General features: G+C 42.2%; 1 protein-coding gene across 1 annotated transcript; it reads left to right on the top strand.

Annotated features, from left to right (window-relative positions):
* Positions 1–4,181: 4,181 nt before the first annotated feature.
* LOC149835088 (myb family transcription factor EFM-like) lies at positions 4,182–6,329 on the top strand. The gene is made up of 4 exons (XM_090010395.1): positions 4,182–4,898; positions 5,000–5,488; positions 5,588–5,664; positions 5,764–6,329. The coding sequence occupies exons 1-4, from the start codon at positions 4,706–4,708 to the stop codon at positions 6,061–6,063; spliced, it is 1,059 nt and encodes a 352-aa protein (XP_089866521.1). The 5' UTR covers positions 4,182–4,705; the 3' UTR covers positions 6,064–6,329.
* Positions 6,330–19,282: the final 12,953 nt, after the last annotated feature.

Genomic DNA, 19,282 nt, shown 5'->3' with positions numbered 1-19,282 from the left:
TCGGCGCCCTCATGGTTCATCGTTCACCCCTGGCATTGCTAAAAATCCCAGCGTGCCTCGACAGACTCCCTCCTCTATATCTATGATGTCAACGTCGACGCCGACCGCTTGCTGCAATTCCTGCTCGATTTCATATCCTTCTTTGCCATCTTCGTAGATCATCGCCTCTTTGCAGGTGATACGCATTGAGCACTTGGTTGAGCATGATCCTGATGTCGTCGATGAGCATGAGGAGGATGCCCCCGAAGATGACCAACTGGGATGCAGCACCGAGGCCCTGGTACATCTGGAGGAAACTGCCATTGGCAGCACTAACAATAATGGAGTTTCATGGGTCCTTCTTCTGGCAAACATAGACCATGGAGCAGTCAAAGTCGCAGAAGAGATCGTCCCAGACAACAAAACTGTCACCGACGCACGAAGCATTCATTCAGACGGCCTGGATGATGTCAGCCACTCGCTCAACTCTTAATGAGTTGTAGATGCCCTTGATGAAGTGGAAGGCGGAGCCACCCCCCGTGCCCACCTCGAACGCTCCCCCGATGTTGTATAGGATTTGGTCCAGGCACGGCTCCCTCAACATCTCCTGCGTTCCCATCAGAAAAATAAGAAGCTCTCTAGGGTTTTTCTTTTTCCTGCGTAAGGTTCGGGATGAGTGTGGCCTCGCGGAGGTGGTTGCTTTGTGTCGTCATGGTTCGATGACCCTGCCCTCATCGATCTACAAGGGAATCCAAGGAGAGGGATCAACTCGAGAGACCAAAAATTGCTCCTCTACGCGTCTCGGGGTGCTGAGTCGACATCTTGCTCTTCGAGAACCCTCACGCAAGCAGAAGCCCCTTCCGCACTGACAATCTTCTAATTTTCGAGGGTTTCTTCCATGAGATTAATGGCTAATTGATGCAAATCTTCTTGATTGCGAGTTGGTTTGACAGGATCACGTTCTACCAGAGTTCCTTCGACAGGATCCACCACCTTTCGGTGGTCAGCCGGTCGGAGCCCCGTTGTAGTCATCAATAACATTGGAAAAACTCCCTGATTTCTTCATTCGTCGCATCCTCCCTAGAGTTCTCGATGCCTTTCGAGTCGCATTTGCCTTCTGACTTGCACCTCTGGCTCGTGAACTAGTTCCCTGACTCCACCAACGAGATGGAGTCATTCGCCCCGCATCTCGTGACACCATCGATCCCACTGCACGTAGAGTCCCCGTTGATTTTTTTTTTCTCAACGACACCCTTGTATCTGACGAGGCTAGCCTGAGGCTGAGGTCGATGGCCAAGGCATCCCTCTCTGAATTCCTACGTCGGAGGTCTTGCCTCTGGGGCCTCCGACGGTCTTGACTCCTTGAGTTGCATGTTCTTCTTCCCTTGTCTTCATTTTCGGTGATGATACAAACAGAATCCAACAGCTGTGAGGTAGTTCGCACCGGCGAGCCACACTGATTGGCGAATGCAAAGTGTGTTCCTGACAAGCCCATTGTCGCTGCCTAGGTGGCCTATCTCCAGCAAGGTGAGTTTAAATGCCCTTTCGGTAACCACCAAGTACATTGTGTCCTATCTTTGATGCCACTGAAGGATCTTGGAACGAGGTGTGTGCAATAAAGGCTAGTAGAGAAGAGAAGAATGAAGAAGAGATTAATGACCTGCTTCACGGGGGATCTTCAATATGAATATCGAGTGCTATGTGTCTTCTGCAGAGGCGGAGGCTGAGGTATTTAACATCCCTGGGTAGCAGTTATTCAGCCCTAATTGATTCATTGGATTTTTAAACATGATGGGAATTCACTGTGTAATGGGCCCACCAGTATCATAGTGGTGCATATCTCAATGACCATTATTCAAGTAGATCATTGAATTTCATGTAAGTCTCATTTGGTCACACTGGATCTATAACAAGATTCAACAAAAAAAATATGAAGAAAAAAAAAATGAGAAAAGAGAAAGAGGGTGGTGGTGACGGTTTGATGGTGGGTGATAGAGGTGGTGAGATGGGTGGTGGAGAGTGTAAAAATAAATTTTTTTTGGTAAAAAATATTTTCTTATAAAAAATAAATACTTTTTAAAAAAACTCTTTCAGCAAAAAAAGTCCCTATCGTTTGACAGGATCAGAAAATTCATATGAATTTTCCATTTTAAATCACTTTTCTTACGTCTTTCTCTTCCAAACGTGCTCTAAGGTGGTTGTCAAGGGATTATTTTTTACCGTGTGAAAGAGAAAATCAAATTACTTTGAGTTGCCTTGCTGATAAAGATTGCACTCCCACCTGTTTTTCTCTTTCTTCCCTTTGGTTCTTCACTTTCCACACGCACTTCCTTTTCTTCTTTCGCACCTTTACGTTGTTCCAATTCTCTCGGTGAAATATTCAAAACGGACGACCGTCGACTCTTCAAAAGTCAGCGTCAGCATCCTCGACCGGCCACGTCCTCCACTTGCCACACTCTTTTTACCGAAACGCCCTCAGGCATATTCGGATTCACGTGGCGGCTTTGATGTCCCTCGCGCTCTCGTTCTTACATTACTTCATGATACCGAAAATAACCCTGATCGTTTTGTTAAATCGCTAGAGTACCCCGTCTTGGTTTTCTTATCACAAGGATTGTGTACGTGACTCGTTGGCTCCGACTCGGATTTGCTTGAGACGGGTCACACTTTGGGTCTTTATTGGTCTGATTGCTTTTCTATTACTCGATGCATTTAGCAAGACCGGTTCTGAAGTCCGGAACGAGACGCCGAGCCGATCTTCTGCGGCTCCATGGCCAGCCAAGAGGGGGAGGCGAGAAGCCGGAAAAAAAGAAGAAGAAGATATCAAGAATGAGTAAGGGTGTTTTAATAAATTGAAATAGTGGGGGAGATGGACGGTGGAGATTGGACGACATGCTATGTTTTGGCGCAGGGGCAGGCGAGGCTTTAAAAATATAAAAGAGGGGACACGTGGGTCCCACGGGAAGAGCACATGGGAGGAGAGAATCCCGGGGCGGGCCCCGCCATATTCCCGCATCCAGGTCAGCAGCACCAACCCGATCGTATCGTATGCGGCGACGCGAGGGCAGCTTGTGGGGAATCGTCCTCAATCCTCATCCTCGTTTCCCCACCACTTTCCCTTTCTCTTCTGACGCCCTTACCCCCGCTTATCACCAGAAATTACTTTCTACCCTTTTCTGACGTTGGCGTGGGGGTCCACATGCATATCTGTCATTCACATCCGCGACCCTTATCCTGCCAAAAGGCGCTGCCAGTACCGTTTGTTCTTATCCAAAGGGCGTCAGATGATTTGCCCCATCACACGCCACGCCATACAGAGGTGACCCATGACACGTGAGAACATCTATTGGACACGTGCTCTGTGAACCTGAAAGAAAGCCTTGGTCACACTATAAACGAGTCAATGTGTTGGGGAGAAATTTTTTTTCTTATAATTTAGAACTGGATCCGGATCCCATAAGGTTGGATACGGAGCGGGATGATACGTGAAAGGATGCTCGGAGCTCCGACCCACTTGATTTATAATATCCCTTTGTTGTTAACTGGTCAGGTAAACATTGTTTGAGGGATATTTTCGGTAATACGAAGTATCAAGGAACGTAAAGGTCATTTTGTGAGAAGAGATACTCGTACAGACGGGGAATCTTAAGGGGGCTCATGACACTCTTTGTCGTCTTGTGCGATCCACTCCCGCGGCCCGCCTTCTTTGTCTGATGCAAAATCCTGGAGAGGCGTGGGCCCCCCAATAAAAAAATAAAATAAGAGACAAGAAATCATTATCTCCAAGTTTTGTTTTTTTAAAGGGAAGCTGGGGTTACGAGGCAGACCCCTACGAACTGTACCATTGAGTTTTGAACCTGCAACGTCCCAAAAAGGAGCCAGACAAGGGGAGCCCCTATTGGTTCTTATATCCAAGTTTGCTAAGAAAATTTGAAGGGGGAAAATTTTTCTCTGTCCAGTCTATTCTCCTTCTTTCTCCACAAGATAAAGTAGGCCACGTGTTGGCCGCCAACAACGAATAGAAGAGAGAGAGGGGAATCGTAGACGCAAAGAAAAGAAAGCCACAAATTGAATCTCGAATCTCGACCACCCATCGAAGAGAATACGATCCACGTGTCGCCATCAAAGTCTCCTGACATTCTTTCCCTGCCCGACAATCTTTCTGCCTCTTATTATAGGCGGATAAAGGTATTTTGGTCATCACCGAGACTTGAGACGGTAGGTCTCGACGATTCTTCTTGTGCGGTTTTTTATCGCGCAATCCGTCAGTGATATTGAAATTCTTGTTGTTGTTTTTGTTTTTTTGTTTTTGCTTAAATTTTCGTTGATTGGGGAAGCGATATTCCCCCGTGACGGAGATTCCACGGCGTCGTTTTGCCGGATTCCGGCGACGGAGGGTGGCGGTTTTCTGTCGCGGTTTCGCAGGCGGAGATTTTGGGATATAGTGGGGAATTATGCGACGCCACGGCCCCGAAAAGTAGTCTCTTCTTTAAAAACCCTTCCTTTTTAGTGATGAGAGAGAGAGAGAGGATCTTCTCGTTTTCGCTACTTTTCGCTTCTTGTTCTCGCTGTTCCTTCTTCCGATCGTAGCTGTTTTACCGGATCTCTGATCCCATTCTCCTTTTCCCGTTCGTTAAAATCCGACTCTTGGGTCGTGCAGTCTGGGGAGTCGTTTCTCGGAGAGAGAGAGAGAGAGAGAGAGAGAGAGAGAGAGAGAGAGAGAGAGATGGGATCTCCGTCGGGTCTGAGTTTGGATTACAAGCCTCCGGCGAAGAAGAAGAGCGCCGAGTCCCTTAGAGACGGGTTCGTGGGGAGCAACGAAGGATTGGAGGAGCGACTGAGGTGCTTGGAGGAGGAGAGACGGAAGATCGATGCGTTCAAACGGGAGCTTCCCCTGTGTATGCAGCTCGTCAATGAAGGTGTGCCCCCCCTTCTCTTCTTCGTTCCTCTTCTTGTTTCTAAGGCATGACGGTTTTTATTAGTTTTCTGATCTTTTTTTTGGCTTAAATTTTCTTTATAGCTATTGAGAATGCGAAGCAACAGATGAAGCAACAAGAATTCATAGCGAATCGGGCGGTTCTGGAGGAATTCATACCCGTGAAGAGATTATCGACGGTGGAAGATGGGAAAGGAAATGGGTTCTTCAAGGAGGGGAAGGATCGGAGAGATAAGATGAATTGGATGAGTTCTGTTCAGTTGTGGAGTGACAACCCCATTGATTCTGATCTATGCGATAAGGTGCCTTCTGAGAATTCCAAAAGATTATCCATCGATCAGAATATAGGAGGTTTCCTTCCCTTCAAAGGAGCCTCTGGTTTCGCAGGAGCAACTCAAGAGGAAGGAGACCTCTCCGCCGATCTCTCCTTATCCACCGAATCAAAACCGAAATGCAAATCTCAGTCTTCATCTGCCGTTCAATCTCAGCCTCAGAGAAAGGGCAGGCGGTGCTGGTCCACCGAGCTGCACAGACGCTTCGTCAATGCGCTGCAGCAATTGGGCGGTGCCCAAGGTTAGCTTATTTACCAAGATTCAGCTTCATATCGCATCGATTCGTAAACACAATCAAAAGGTTTCATGTGGTAATTGAAATCTTGTTGTCTGTCTTCAGTGGCGACGCCGAAACAGATAAGGGAATTGATGAAGGTGGACGGGCTCACGAACGATGAGGTGAAGAGTCATTTGCAGGTGAGGGCTTCAATTCCATCATCCGTCGTTTCTCTCGATTTCTTTCCCTTTTGGGATTCTGAAAAAACCCAAAAAAAATTGCGTCTTTGTTGGTTTCAGAAATACAGATTGCACACCCGAAGGCCGAACGTGGCCGCGCAGGCTCCGTCGGGAAGGCAGCAATCGGCGCCAATGGTGCTGTTGGGCGGACTCTGGGTGCCCCGTAACAAATCTTCCCTGGCCGGAAAGCACAGCCCGGCTCAATCTGGTTCCCCTCAAGGCCCGCTTCAGTTCCCCCCAAGGGCTACCAACTACAGACGAGACGAAGAGGAAGACAACGGCACCGAGTCGGATACCAAATCCGAGAGCTACAGTTGGAAGGGACACCTCCACGTTTCCAGATCGGAGGAAACCGAGTGATCGTGTTCTCCTCCTCCTTCTTTCCCTCTGAGAATTATGACGGACAGGGTGAAGAGAGACGGAATAACATCAGAAATGATGGGACGGTCCCGGTTCTCAGATAGATCTCCCGTCTATCGGTTTTTACCGGATCGACGTTTTCTTATTTGCCTCTTCTTTTTTTTCTCTCTCTCTCTCTCTCTTCAATTTTCGAGTTACTAGTGAGGTTTTCTGTATCGTGTTTGAGTACCTGGAAGAGATAACAGACTTTTTATTTTATTTTTTCAGTTTTTGCTTTCCTTCTTTTCTCTTCCAAAAACACCTTGTTTTCGGTTGGAATTTTTTTTCCTTTTCTCAAGTTATATATTGATTCGTCGTTCGATCGTCTTTTCCTTCCTCGTCTGCGAAAGCAAAGATCCGACGATATCTAGAAATCGTATAGATTTTCTTAGTTCTTATAAAAACCGCGTTTTTTGGCGAGATATTTTCCTTCCTCTATCTTTGTTCACTGGTTTTTGTTGGTCGTCGTCGTCGTCCGTCGATCTTTGGAGGATCGAGATGGTGTTGGGAAAGAAAAAAGGGACGCAGCTTTTCGTCGCTCGTCGTCAAAAAGCGTTTTTACTTTTATCCTCTCGTCGTCGCGTTCCGTTGCCGTTGCTTTTTGAGTGGTGGACGGCTTAGATTTAGCGTGGTAGTTGGCCCTTCTTGACGCGTACGGTCTCATCTCATCCGGAGAGAGGGAATATTGGGTCTTTGCGGTGATGTTTGTTTCGCTGTTAGTTTTACGACCAAGTTCAGGATTGGTTTTGAAACTGGTAGTCGGATGGAAATTATGCATTTGATGAAGTGGTAGGTGCCAAATCCTGGATTTGGCCGGGTGGTAGCTATCAATTCCATTCTTTACTGTAAATACAAAGGAGAAAGTCCTCACAACGGGTTAGCTCAAGTTCTAATCCGGATCGGCTTGGTCTAAGCCCGTACTGGGAATCACAGGCTCGGTCTCATAAACGAGCCGGGTCTGAACAGCCACTATGACTTGTTTAACCCAATTAAGCTCGTTTAAGTTTAAGCTTAATAACTTAAGTATATCTTATTTATATTGTATAATATATATGTAAGATATATCATTATTAAATCACAACCGTTATCTTAAAATGATCAGGGGGGAACCTCATTTCGTTTTCAGCCAGGCGAGTGATTTCATTGAAGCTAATGAGGAAGCCATTGCGGAATGCTTGGCAAACTCATCCCTTGATGATGAAGCTTTTAAAGCAGTGAAGCAGCTATGTTGTGCCGCTGCATCTAATCTGATTCATCAGCTTTAGTCATTTCAGATGGCAGTGAATATCAAGCTCGTTATGTATGGTTGGTGTTTTGGAGAAACACGGAATGCCTGTAATTAGATCGCATATGCTCTTCAATTGTTTTCACAAGTTGAAACTTTAGGCCCCGTTTGGATGTCAAGAGGCAAAATCAGGTTTTTCAAATGTCTGGTTTCCTTGTAAACCTGGGTTTTAGCAAACTTGGTCTGCCAAAACCCAGGTTTTCATTGTGTTTGGATGATCAATAACCTTAAAAACCAATTTCCAGTTTTTTAAAATTAAAAAAATAACATTTTTTTTAATGGATGGCCATTTTGAGACATGTCGCTGCAAAATGGTCTAGCTATTACCACTCGTGTCAGGTCGCACCAGTCCATCCATTTTCCCACCTGTGGTTGGACGAAAAGTGAAAAAAAAAGGAAAAAATAAAAAAAATTATTGGCCGGCCATTTTTCGGCCAGCCATTGATAGGGAAAAGGCCTTACTTGTACAACACGGTGAGGTGGGTACCAGTCTAGCCATTTTCCGGGCAGTGGCTGGCTGAAAAACAGCCAGAAAGTGAAAAAAAAACATGAAAATAAGGGGGGCGGGGGGGGAATTTGGCCAGCCAATTTTTCGGCCAGCATTGAGCTAGACGTCAGTTTTTTCCGAAAAAGGGAGAAAATTCTTGCAGTTTTTATGGTTGGTTGCTGACCGGAAAATGATCGGGGTGGTGTCACGTCTTGCCCGATAAACAAAGTTTTGAAATTAAAAAACGGGTGTGGGGCTCATTCTACAAAACCTGGTTTTGTGAAGCAAAACCAGGTTATGTAAACCCAGTTTATGTCACCTTCACAAAACCAGGTTCTATAAACCCAGTTTGTGTCACCCAAACAGTGCACAAACTGGGTTTTAGCCCATAAAGCAGGTTTAACACCCAAAACCTGGTTTTTAACCAGAATTTGGGTGTCATCCAAACACTACCTTATGTGTTTGGTATGTTGTGTTTTGTGGTTTTGGACTCATTCCTTGGAATGAGGTAGCATTTGAACTTTGATGCTTATAATACATTACATCTGGTCTCTCTCTCTCTCTCTACTACAACCACCGAGTCTAATTGAATCCTTAGCCAATTTTGATCAATGTTATCCGGATCTAGGCAGCGTTTCACGTACCCAGATTTTGGATGATAACCCGAACTGGATTTGTTAGATTTGGGCATGAAAAGACAACACCAGATCCAACCCATTTAGCTAATGGGATAGGAAAGGACGTTCCTAATCCAGTTAAACAGTAATCTCAGTTGGGTTATGCAAACCACAATGAAAAAAGAAGTAAACCACAAGATTTAAAAAAAAAAAAACAAGAAAAAACATAAGATTTATGTGGTTCGACATTTAGGCATAGTCTCCACGGGTGAAAGAGGAGTAAAAGATCCACTAGCAAATGTGAAGGAATACAAAGCTCTCAAAACCCTAATCACCAATACACCCTAAGCTCATCATGCCTTATTCTCAAAAGAAGATTATATGCATGATGAAGGGTATAAACCCTAGCCGGTACAAAAGACAAAACACAACAGGTCTCGTGCCTAACGGCCCGATCCCTCTGCTACCACCCACAAGCCCCAATTGTACGGTCACTAAAATATTTTGGATCAGAGCAGGTTCAAAATTCAAGGCACCCACAACAAGTTGGATTTGGAATGAGTCCAGCTCAGTCGATGACTAATGGACCCAAACCAGGTCCACAACTACAAGTAACTGGCCAGAGTGAACAGTATGTTCTGTCTTCGTTTCTAGCTCTATGTTGATGCTCGCTTAGTTTTGAATCAGTGCTGTTAGTGTATTTGCTTGTTTCAGGCAGGTGACTGTTTTTTTTTTTTTTATAGACCAGCTGGGGTTAGGCAGACCCCCACCAATTATACAACCATACCATTGGGTTTTGAACTTGCGAGTCCCAAACACAAGGTGACGTGCATTAACTGATCCTACCAGGCAAGCTGAGGCCCCATTGGTGATTAATTTTTTTTTTTTACTCAGGCGCAGAGACCTAGCCGCGCTAGCTCAGACTGCAGTACTTATGGTCGCTGTCCATGTCGGCATAAAACTTTGAGGGCTTACCCCTCGACCCCAGAGAGTCACCAAGCTTTGTCTTAGGCAGGGGGGTGACGCCCATGGGATTTGAACCTAGACTACCTGCCAGGTCCCATCCCACTAGGCCAAACCCCTTGGGTCTAGGTGATTAATACGTTTTATTAACTTTTTCTTTCAGTCCTTCTGTATTCCTCCTGAATACATAGGAAAACAGTGAGATGATAGAGCGATCATAAAATCTTGCTGAGACACAGCGTGTAGTCAGGAGTCTATCACTGGGTCACGAATCCAGTCAAGATGCAACACTTGATTGCCTCGCTTTGCGATTAGCATGACTTGCTTGACTCCTACTCGCATATGAGCCTGCCTTGGTGGATATTTTTTGGAGATAACAGAATTTCAGTTCCTAGTTTCATCTCATGATCTGATTAACTTGAAACTATTTTGATCATGTCCTCCAAGGTAAGCTGAATCACCCATGCCAAGTGAACTATTGTCTCCAAGATCGGACTGGGCATCTTGAGTTGATGAATCTTACATAACTCATTAGTTCCCAATTAGCTTCGAGATTACAGATCGAGATGGACTGGGTATTGAGTTGATGAATCTTAACTCATGGCCCACAGGGGCTTCACACTCATCTGGTAGGGGCAACTTGTGAACGTTACCAAGTTGACAGGATGTCACAAGTTCAAAACCCACCGGCGGCAGCATCTCTTACCGCAAGGACAAAGCTGAGTGTACTCTTCAGTGGGCAGGGGAACCTCAAGGGTTTCTTTACCAACTGAAGGCCAGCCAATGTGCGGTCAGTGACGAGGAGGAGAGGGTTTCCTTGGTTTATCCAAAAAAATAAAATAAAAAAACATCTCGTTGGGTCCCAATTAGTTTTTGGGGTTGTAATTTCATCATGCACTGAAACGATTGAATGCAGATATGGGGATATGCATCCTTTTTAGCCATAGCAGATAATTCAGTGACAAAGAAGTTTACCATACGAACCAGATCTCGAATGGTTAAAAAGTACAATCCAAGCACTTTCCAGGTGGTCACCAATATCTGCTTTAAGATGCTGGACTCACATGATTAGATTTCTCAAGCAAGGGTGGCAGCATTTTGGATGGCCCAGTGTAATTCTTCTGGTACATCTACTACAAAGAATTAATCAATCGAAGTACCCTAATCACCAATTCTTTCTTGTTTTCACATCAGAATGTCTCACAGATGATATCCTTTCCGGTTGTTCCTATGGTTATGGTGCTACTGACAATTAACTGCGGCCTATATTAGCAGTAAGCAAGTGGAAAAACAAATTGCACTGGAAAAAAATGTTCAAACTCATTAGGTAAAAGTTTAAGTATCATTTTATTATGGAGGTTTACTACATGCAATTTGGTGCATCCGTTCGTCATCCTTCAAAAGACCCTAGTGCAATTTAAGTTGCTCTATTACGCTCACACTAAATAGGTCATGACAGGTACGCAAGTCCAATACAGCTTATTGGACTTGCATTAATGAGGGATAAAGCCCTTGCTCAGCTGAAGCCGGGCCACTCCCTAGGGGGGCAAGGGGTGCACCACGGGTTTACACCGTCAGGAATGCGAGCAAAAGTACGGCAGGCTGAGCCAGCACGGTTACATCTCGTATCCCGGGGGTGGTTTCCCCATCCTTCATGGCAAAAAAAATCCAATACAGCTCATAGCTAAAAGAGTAAATAGCATTTGGTGACTGTTATATGAAACGTATACATCCCAACTAACCAGATCACAATTTACCAACGGGGCTCCGCTTGTCTGGTAGGAGCAGCTAGTGCACACCACCTTGTGTAGGCATGTTGCAAGTTTGAATCCCAGTGGTATCATTGTATAACTTGTGGGGGTCTGCCTAACCCCAGCTTTCCTTTGGAAAAAAATTCCACACAATTTATCCATCATTTTTTAACAAACAACGTTGTTATAAATATGTGCTCTCACAGCAGTTAGTGTAACGCCCCAACTTTTTATAGTAAAAATTTTAGAATAATTTTTTTTTTTTGAAATAGCGAAAGTGTGAAAACAAGAGTTGGGTGCATTACAGGATAAACAGAGAAGTACTAAAAACATACTATTCATTAATTGAAGCATTAATGACATTAATTACATCTCATAACAAGAATGTAAATCTACTAATCAGAGTTCAAACAGAAAACACTGAAAAACAAAGATCTTTTGACTGCTTCCATACGCGATGCTCACGATGATTCGATTTAGTTGTTACCTGAAAAACATTTAAAGCAGAAGGGTCAGACTCCCCTGTCTGCGTAAGAAGCATTATATTTATATGTGGTGCTTAGTGTCCTATGTACAAATATGTACAACATCTGTAGATATAACTAGCATGGAAATTTATATCATTCTAAGGAAATGATTATGCTTTCTAATTCATGATACAATGTAAAAGTTAACTGAGCTAACAGTACATTAGCAGAAGCTGTAGATTTCACCAGCTTTACGAAAGTCATATCAACAGTACACAAATCTCCAGAATTTAGTTTCCAGTCAACTTAAATTATTTACTGTTTATCTTACTCTTACTCTTACCTTGTGGGTACGCACAGGCATAGACATGGTAGTAAACTGAGACCCTACGGTGATACGCCTAGCTTTCACAAAAATATGAATGTTTACGAAGCTTGTACCATATACCCTCTCCAAGGTAGATAAATGGGTACAGTAACATATACCGTCTTTCAGGTATACCCAGAGCCCAGAGAATCCGGTAACATATACCGCCTTTCAGGTATACCCAGAATCTCGAAAGTTTTATGTTTATGTTATCATTTAACATCTTCTTTATAATCACGTGCGAATCATCGCACCACGAGGGGTCCGGTAACATACACCGTCTTTCAGGTGTATCCAGAGCCTCGAAACTTTACGATGTTGCATACATTTTCATTTTTTTTTTATTTTCCCGTGTGAGTCATCACACCATAGGGATTTTCCAAAATCTCGAACCCGCCATTGGATTCACACAACTTGTATGCACTTTCAAGTCAAGGTGCCATAACACCACCAAAAATTGATATTTCACAGGACTCAGCTCAACCCTAGAGCCACATTCAATATTCCAAATCTCTAGCTAGGGTGCACACTTCCACAACCCACGAGCTATGTCAGTCTTGTGGCTTAATTCACTTATTATATATATTTAGATCTATATCTTTAGGCAAGCTCCTAGTGAAATTACCTGGCCTTCGCTCAACATGATGGTTGTTATAAGCCTAATTAGTGCCGAAATGGGGTCCAACCCAGCAGCAAATTGGATTTGGTTGCAGCATGGTTCTGTTTTTATAAGGCTAACATTAGCCTTTCAAATTAAGGGCACCACCCTAATATACTTAGAATGACATGTGGGTTATGTAAACTATGAAAACAACAAAAATACTGATATCACTTGAAGTCCATTTTTTTTTTTTTAACAATAATTCTAATTCATCAATGATTATTACCAACAATATCATGTTGAGATTTGTTTCACAAAATGGGAAAAATAAGAACTTATTTCTATCCATCTCACATTTTCTCTTTTTTTTTGTTTTTTTTTAACTAGTTGTGGTAACCATCTTTTAGCTCTGCAGCACACTTAAGTCAGTGTCGTGTTGTTAGGATCAATGTGGCCCAGTTATGGCCGTCCGTCAATACCCAAATCCCACCAACAGTCCTTGCATCTTAGGTCATTGGGAGGCATGTTGTTCATGGCTAGCACTTAAACATCCAGACCAAACCTTGATGTATAAAAGTATATGTGAAATCCCATCGTATGTTGTAAGTGAATCTGTTTCAAAATGTGCCATTCATGAGTGGGTTATACCCATTTAATCATGGGTGTTGGTTATATATATTGCAAAAGTTTACGGTTCCTCAAGTATTAATCCAACTAAAATTTTTCAGACCTAACGTCATACAACAAGGAATCAAATGTTAGGTCAAGCTATTCACATTCCAAACGTTAATTCCAGCCAAGACATAGTGCACTAGAGCATAAATCAGTAGCTTATTTGGCCCATGTCTAACAGACTATCAAGCAACCTTTAGTAGACATTCAAAGCAAAAATCATTAGGTCAAGGCAAGCTTAAACCTACAGGGAGAAACCAGTCATGAGTCTCAACAACAATCTTGTAAGTACCCCATTCACGTTACTTCTAATGAATCCTGGGACAGCAGATATGGGAGCAACATATATATTTATTTATTTTTTTATTTGCAAGACATGTCAAATTTTTTAAAAAAATTGGAACCCAATAGCAGCCTTGTATACATTAACTGATTTAGTAATGATAACAAATCAGCATAATATGATGCCTAATCTGGATCAGATTTGTATTAACGTCCTTCCTATACAACCTCTAAATAACTACATGAAAAGAAAAGAAAAGCTACATATTGCAATACTAGCAGGTGCGATGGCATGCTTATTCATTTCAAAATACACCATGAAATCACAGGTAGCAAATAAATCTCTAGTCACTACATATTTCCTTAGTTCTGGCCATGGCACGGTAGGACAGATTTGGTAGCATTATTTTGACAAGGTTACAAAGCCAAAACACCTACTTAAAATCCAACGATCTCATTTTCATATATTTATATATTTCTTTATTAGGTGGAACACACCTCGTACTACCACCATTAACATTATAAGGGTGTTCACAGTCCAGCACTGGACAATGTGTTTGCTTGAGGAAACGTCATGGTGGCCTTGCGTCCGCTATGACGTAGCCAATGGCTGAACTTTCAGTATTACCACATATATATATATAAAAGAAAAGGTGGAATCCATACATGAACGGACCCCGAAACCCCAATGCCCGCACCTGTAGAGGGTGCTATTTGCTAGAATTCAATGGTGTTGTAACATGGTTGTGCTACAGGACCTCGAACCCTACATACAAAGATAACGCTCCTTACCTCGTTGGAGTCTTGCGATGACATGACTGCAATCTCGTTCCTTCGTTGGAGCGACACACCACGTTACCAATGGAGGTCTACTCAGTCCAACAATGGAGGTCGACCACCACCGGGAGAGAGAAAAAAAAGAGAAATGTTGAGAGGGAGAGAGAGAGGGGGGGGGGATATGGGACATCCAACAATGGCTACCCGTTCCTCTCTTGAGCTCCTCATTTAACTCCTCTTAATTAGGGGAGTTATAAATTTTCAAACTTCAAAACTCCACCCTATTCCCACGATTTTTGGTGGGTACATTTTTTCTTTCCAAATTCACCCCCCTTTCTCCTTTGGCAAGCTTTTCTCTAACCTCCCCATTTAGTTGTTTTATGGATACCCCTCTTTCATGTCACATGGGATTCTCCTCTTTTTTTGGTAAAGTGAGAAAAGTTGCTCACGTTTTTTGTGGAGAGAGGCCAAAATAGTAGGGTTTAATTTTAGCCCACGTTTTTACCTTTTCCAACAAAGTAAAAACCATGGTGTTTTGTGCAAAAAGAACTCCAGGCACAAGGGGTTTTAAACCATGGTCTTCCACCAAAGGGGTAATGGGCTCCACTAATTGTACTACATTGCTTTTCGTTGCAAAGTGTGTGGATTTTATTGTATTTAACTCTTTTTGGTTCAATTCCAGATTTCATGAAAAAAAATAACATTTTCCTTCCTATGTAGGCGCACCATAAGTTTTGAACTTGGGTTGTGATTCCAAACAACCGTGTGCCCTACCACTACACCACACTATTGCTTGTTGTTTACTTTTGCAAAGAAATTTTATTTATGTCTTATTGAGACGTTTACCCCCGTTGGTGGATCTCTCCCGTTACTACGTGAATTTTTTTCTCCCGTTTGTTTCAACCTTGCACCCTCTCACCTTAAATGTACTTCGGATCTCACGCTATTATCCCGGAACTATCGGATTTCCCCACTTGGCCTCGTAAATCAGGTCGGGTCATCGGATCTCACTAAAGTCCGGATCCAAGTACCCTTTCTAGTATTTGTTACCGGGTTTGCTCTACTGGCCCGCAAGCCTCAAAATCACATTGAATATTTCATAAACCATATTATTTCACATAAATACACCTTTTTATTTCATTGAAAATTCTTTAAAATTCATGGGTTTTACAGGGGAACACCAGCATTCTGAAAGAAAATTGAAGAATGGTTTTATCCAAATTTCGTGAAAGAGGAAAGCATAAATCGTAACAATATGAGGTAAACAATAAATGTTTAACAAATAGAACCACTAGAGTCGAGAGAGAGAGAGAGAGAGAGAGAGAGAGAGAGAGAGAGAGAGAGAGAGTTAAGATCTCAGAGCTCAAAAGTAATGAAGTGGTCATATCTACAGCTGACCAGCTGCAAATGAAAGTAGAAGAAGATAGACCATTCCCATTACTCAGACTATGATGGAGATACCCATGATAAAACATCCTGCAGCAAGGGCTCAACCTTTCACCTGCTCAAAAACAACAAATTGGTCTAAACTAACCAATAAAGAAAGCCCTATCACACATGCACATAAGCAGGAAAGAGGTTCTCTCCTTTACAAATCATTACATTTTCAGAACCAATCTTTTCCAGAGGAAAGTTGCTGCAAAATCATAGCAATTTTTGGTGACAAAAAGACAAGCAGATAACAGCCAGGGGACCAACTCAGAAGGGAAAAAAAAGAGAAGCATAACTAAAAACGTCATGAAACGGAAATCCTGTTGAATGCTAAAATATATGCATCTGGCAGCCAACTGAACATGAAACAATTCAAAAAAAGATCCGTAGACATAAATCCCCTATATGAGTATCTTTTGTGTGTTGATCTGTACAGCTGACTCCGGTATTGATCAAAACTGTGTGACAAGAAGTCCATTTCAGGACAAGATAGACTGGGCCTCAAACTAAATGATTGGAAATGAGTTATAGATGAAGGCCATGAACAATTTCAGAGGTGCTACTGCCAAGGAAGTGAGGACTGAGGATCAAGACACGAGGGTGATAGCAAAACCAAAACACGTGGAAGTAACAGAAATCTAGCAGGATTAACACGAGTACTATGATAACCTCCAACTTAGATTAGAAAACCATCTTGAATAAGTTGAGATGGTTTTTTCTAGATGAAGAGTCCAACATGCCAAAATGGTCAAATTTGAGAAGAAAAAATGAAAATGTATCTTAGAAAATTATCTTCCCATCCAATGGCTATGAAGCATAGGACTCCAGCTGTAGGGTACAATTCAGGTGTTACTAGGCCCTGGATCTTGATCATACTGTTAAGGCACCATTGCCTAAAATGAAATTAAGAAGGTATCCATATCTATTTTCTCACTGCCTAGGAACAAAATGTAAATAGAATATGACCTTCATAACATGGTTCAAAGTTCTCTGCACCATCATGTCCCCCAGTCAAGGCACCTTTATATGAGATAACATTAGGGCTGGGAAACAAGCCATGCTGCTCGTAGTTCGGCTTGCCATGAACTCATTCGTGTTTGATTCATGTAGTTGGTGAGCCGAGCCACAAGCAGCTAGTTAACCAAAAACGAGCCGAACGCGAACCAAGGGTGTTGGGCTTGGTTGAGCTAGTAGGCTCGTAAGAATATAAGATATATAATTTTAGTGCAATATGTCATAAAATGTACTGTTGGTGAAAACATATGATATGTTAACAAGAGGTATGCAGTTCAAATCCTATTGTTGTCAATGTTAAAATACGTGTTTTTTTAATGATCGCTCAACTGACTCGAGCTTGGCACGTCTAGTTACGAATATGAGACGAGCCCGAGCTGAGTTGAATGATAAATGAGTCGAGCCTGAACAATATGGGCTCGACTCATTCGGCTCATTTACCAGCCCTAGATAACATCCAATAGAAAGAATGTAATCTTCATCTGAATGATAGTTAACCGTTCATCATTCTTTACTTTCACCCGCAAACTGGGACCATTCTTCTTCTTCTTCCATTTTTTTGATATTTAACAAGGGGAAACCCTGGTTCAGGTGGTGGGACCTGGGAGATGTTGATGCACTACTGTATGGCCCAAAGCCAAGGGGATAAAACCCCTTGCCCACCGCTTTTTGCCTGCTGTTTTGGCCTTAAGGCAAGGAACGTGCACCTCGGATATCGAACTTTTAACGTGCTTCAACTTGGGCTCCCTAAGTTGACCAACCTAGCCCTTTGTGGGCCTCGGGAGCATTATTCTTTTCCATGTATTTCTGCATGATGTTAGCCAATGTCACACAGACACTTCGCTTAGCACGTGTATGTCATGCCAACGTGACAGGACACTTAGACACACCAGGACATTTCATGCACACAGTGAGATCAGTGTTAGACATAGTCAACATTGCATCATTAACTTTTATCTATTTTATTTATTTTAAGATCTTGATTATTTGTTTTGTATCCAATTGTGTTTTTTCTTTGTTTAAAATTGATCATCAATTACCTCATTTTAATTTCACCCTATGTAACCTGGTATAGGTGCACGTGCAGGTACGTGTATGGATATGGAGGGTCCGCAATTTAAAAAAATGAGGGTACGGGGACATGGCTATATATATATAGAGAGAGAGAGAGTCGTTTTTAGCTTCATTGAAAAAAAAAACTTGTTTTTTAGCTTTCGAACCTGCTCAACCAAAACCAACTTGATTTAACTAAGTTATAAAAGGGGCCTCTCTCTCTCTCTAATGAAGTATGTGGAATTGTTGAAACAAAATGCAAAAGCACATGCAAGTCCAATAGTGGACAATATCAGGATACAAAAGCACATTTTAAGCACATATCTGACAATTCTTAATACATCACTCATGTGCACAACGGTCAAAACATGCTGAAACTGGCTGGCAGAGTGAACTGCATGAGCTATATTTGGTCGAGTGATAGACAAGTGAGAGACTCAACAAGTTGACGGTAAGGTGTAAGATCTTCGAGCAGAATCCTATTTTTCAACCTTAATTTAGCATTAATCACTTTAGGGGTTTCTATCTTCTTGTCATCTGAAATGTCAGACTTAGTGCAAATATCAATAGCAAGTTTTATTTGAGAAATAATGTACTCAATAGGAAAGTATGCAACTTCTATGCCTAAGAAATATCTTAAAAAGCTTAAGCCAGACATATCAAAATTTCCTTTTAAAATATTCTTAATATCACTAACTTCTTGTTTGTTACTTCTAGTGATTATCATATCATCTACATAAAGTAGAAGAATAACAACTTTTGAACTTGTACTTTTGACAAAAAAAACAGTATCAATATAGCAAGAATGAAAACCAAGATGAATAATTGCATTACTAAATTTATCATGTCAAGCTTTAGGAGCTTGTTTAAGACCATACAAAGTTTTTTTAAGTTTAAGGATTTTACCTTTTTCAATACAAAACCCCGGTAGAGGATCCATATAAATCTCCTTATTTAATTCACCATTTAGAAAAACATTTTTAACATCTAGTTGGTATATGAACCATTTTTTAATAGATGCAATGGCTATGAGTGTCCTAACTAGGGTTACCAAAAGCGTCATAGGGTATAGGAAAACACGCTACCCCAAAGTGCGTTTCAAAAATGCGAAACATGGCGCTTCTGAAACGTGTTGGGAAGCACCAAAAAAATTTGGGAAGCTCGCTTCTCCTTTTTTTGTGTTTTTATTTTTATTTTTCTTTCTTTTTTCTCTTTTTTCGCTTCTCCCTCGCTTCTTAGGTCGCTTCTGAGATGATTTCTAGTTTGCTTCTAAGTCGTCCTGCGCTTCCTGCTTCTTAAAATTTTGAAAGTGCTTCGTTTCCCACTTCCGCTTCTTGAATCTATTATCGCTCTCACTTTTCCGACTGACAACTCTGGTCTTAACACTAATCATTTTAGCTACTGGGACAAAAG

Source organism: Nuphar pumila, chromosome 6 (genome assembly GCF_984573655.1).
Source record: "Nuphar pumila chromosome 6, dmNupPumi1.hap1.1, whole genome shotgun sequence".
NCBI lineage: Eukaryota > Viridiplantae > Streptophyta > Magnoliopsida > Nymphaeales > Nymphaeaceae > Nuphar > Nuphar pumila.
Note: the sequence above shows the minus strand (reverse complement) of the source record. Positions and strands in the feature narration are given on the sequence as shown.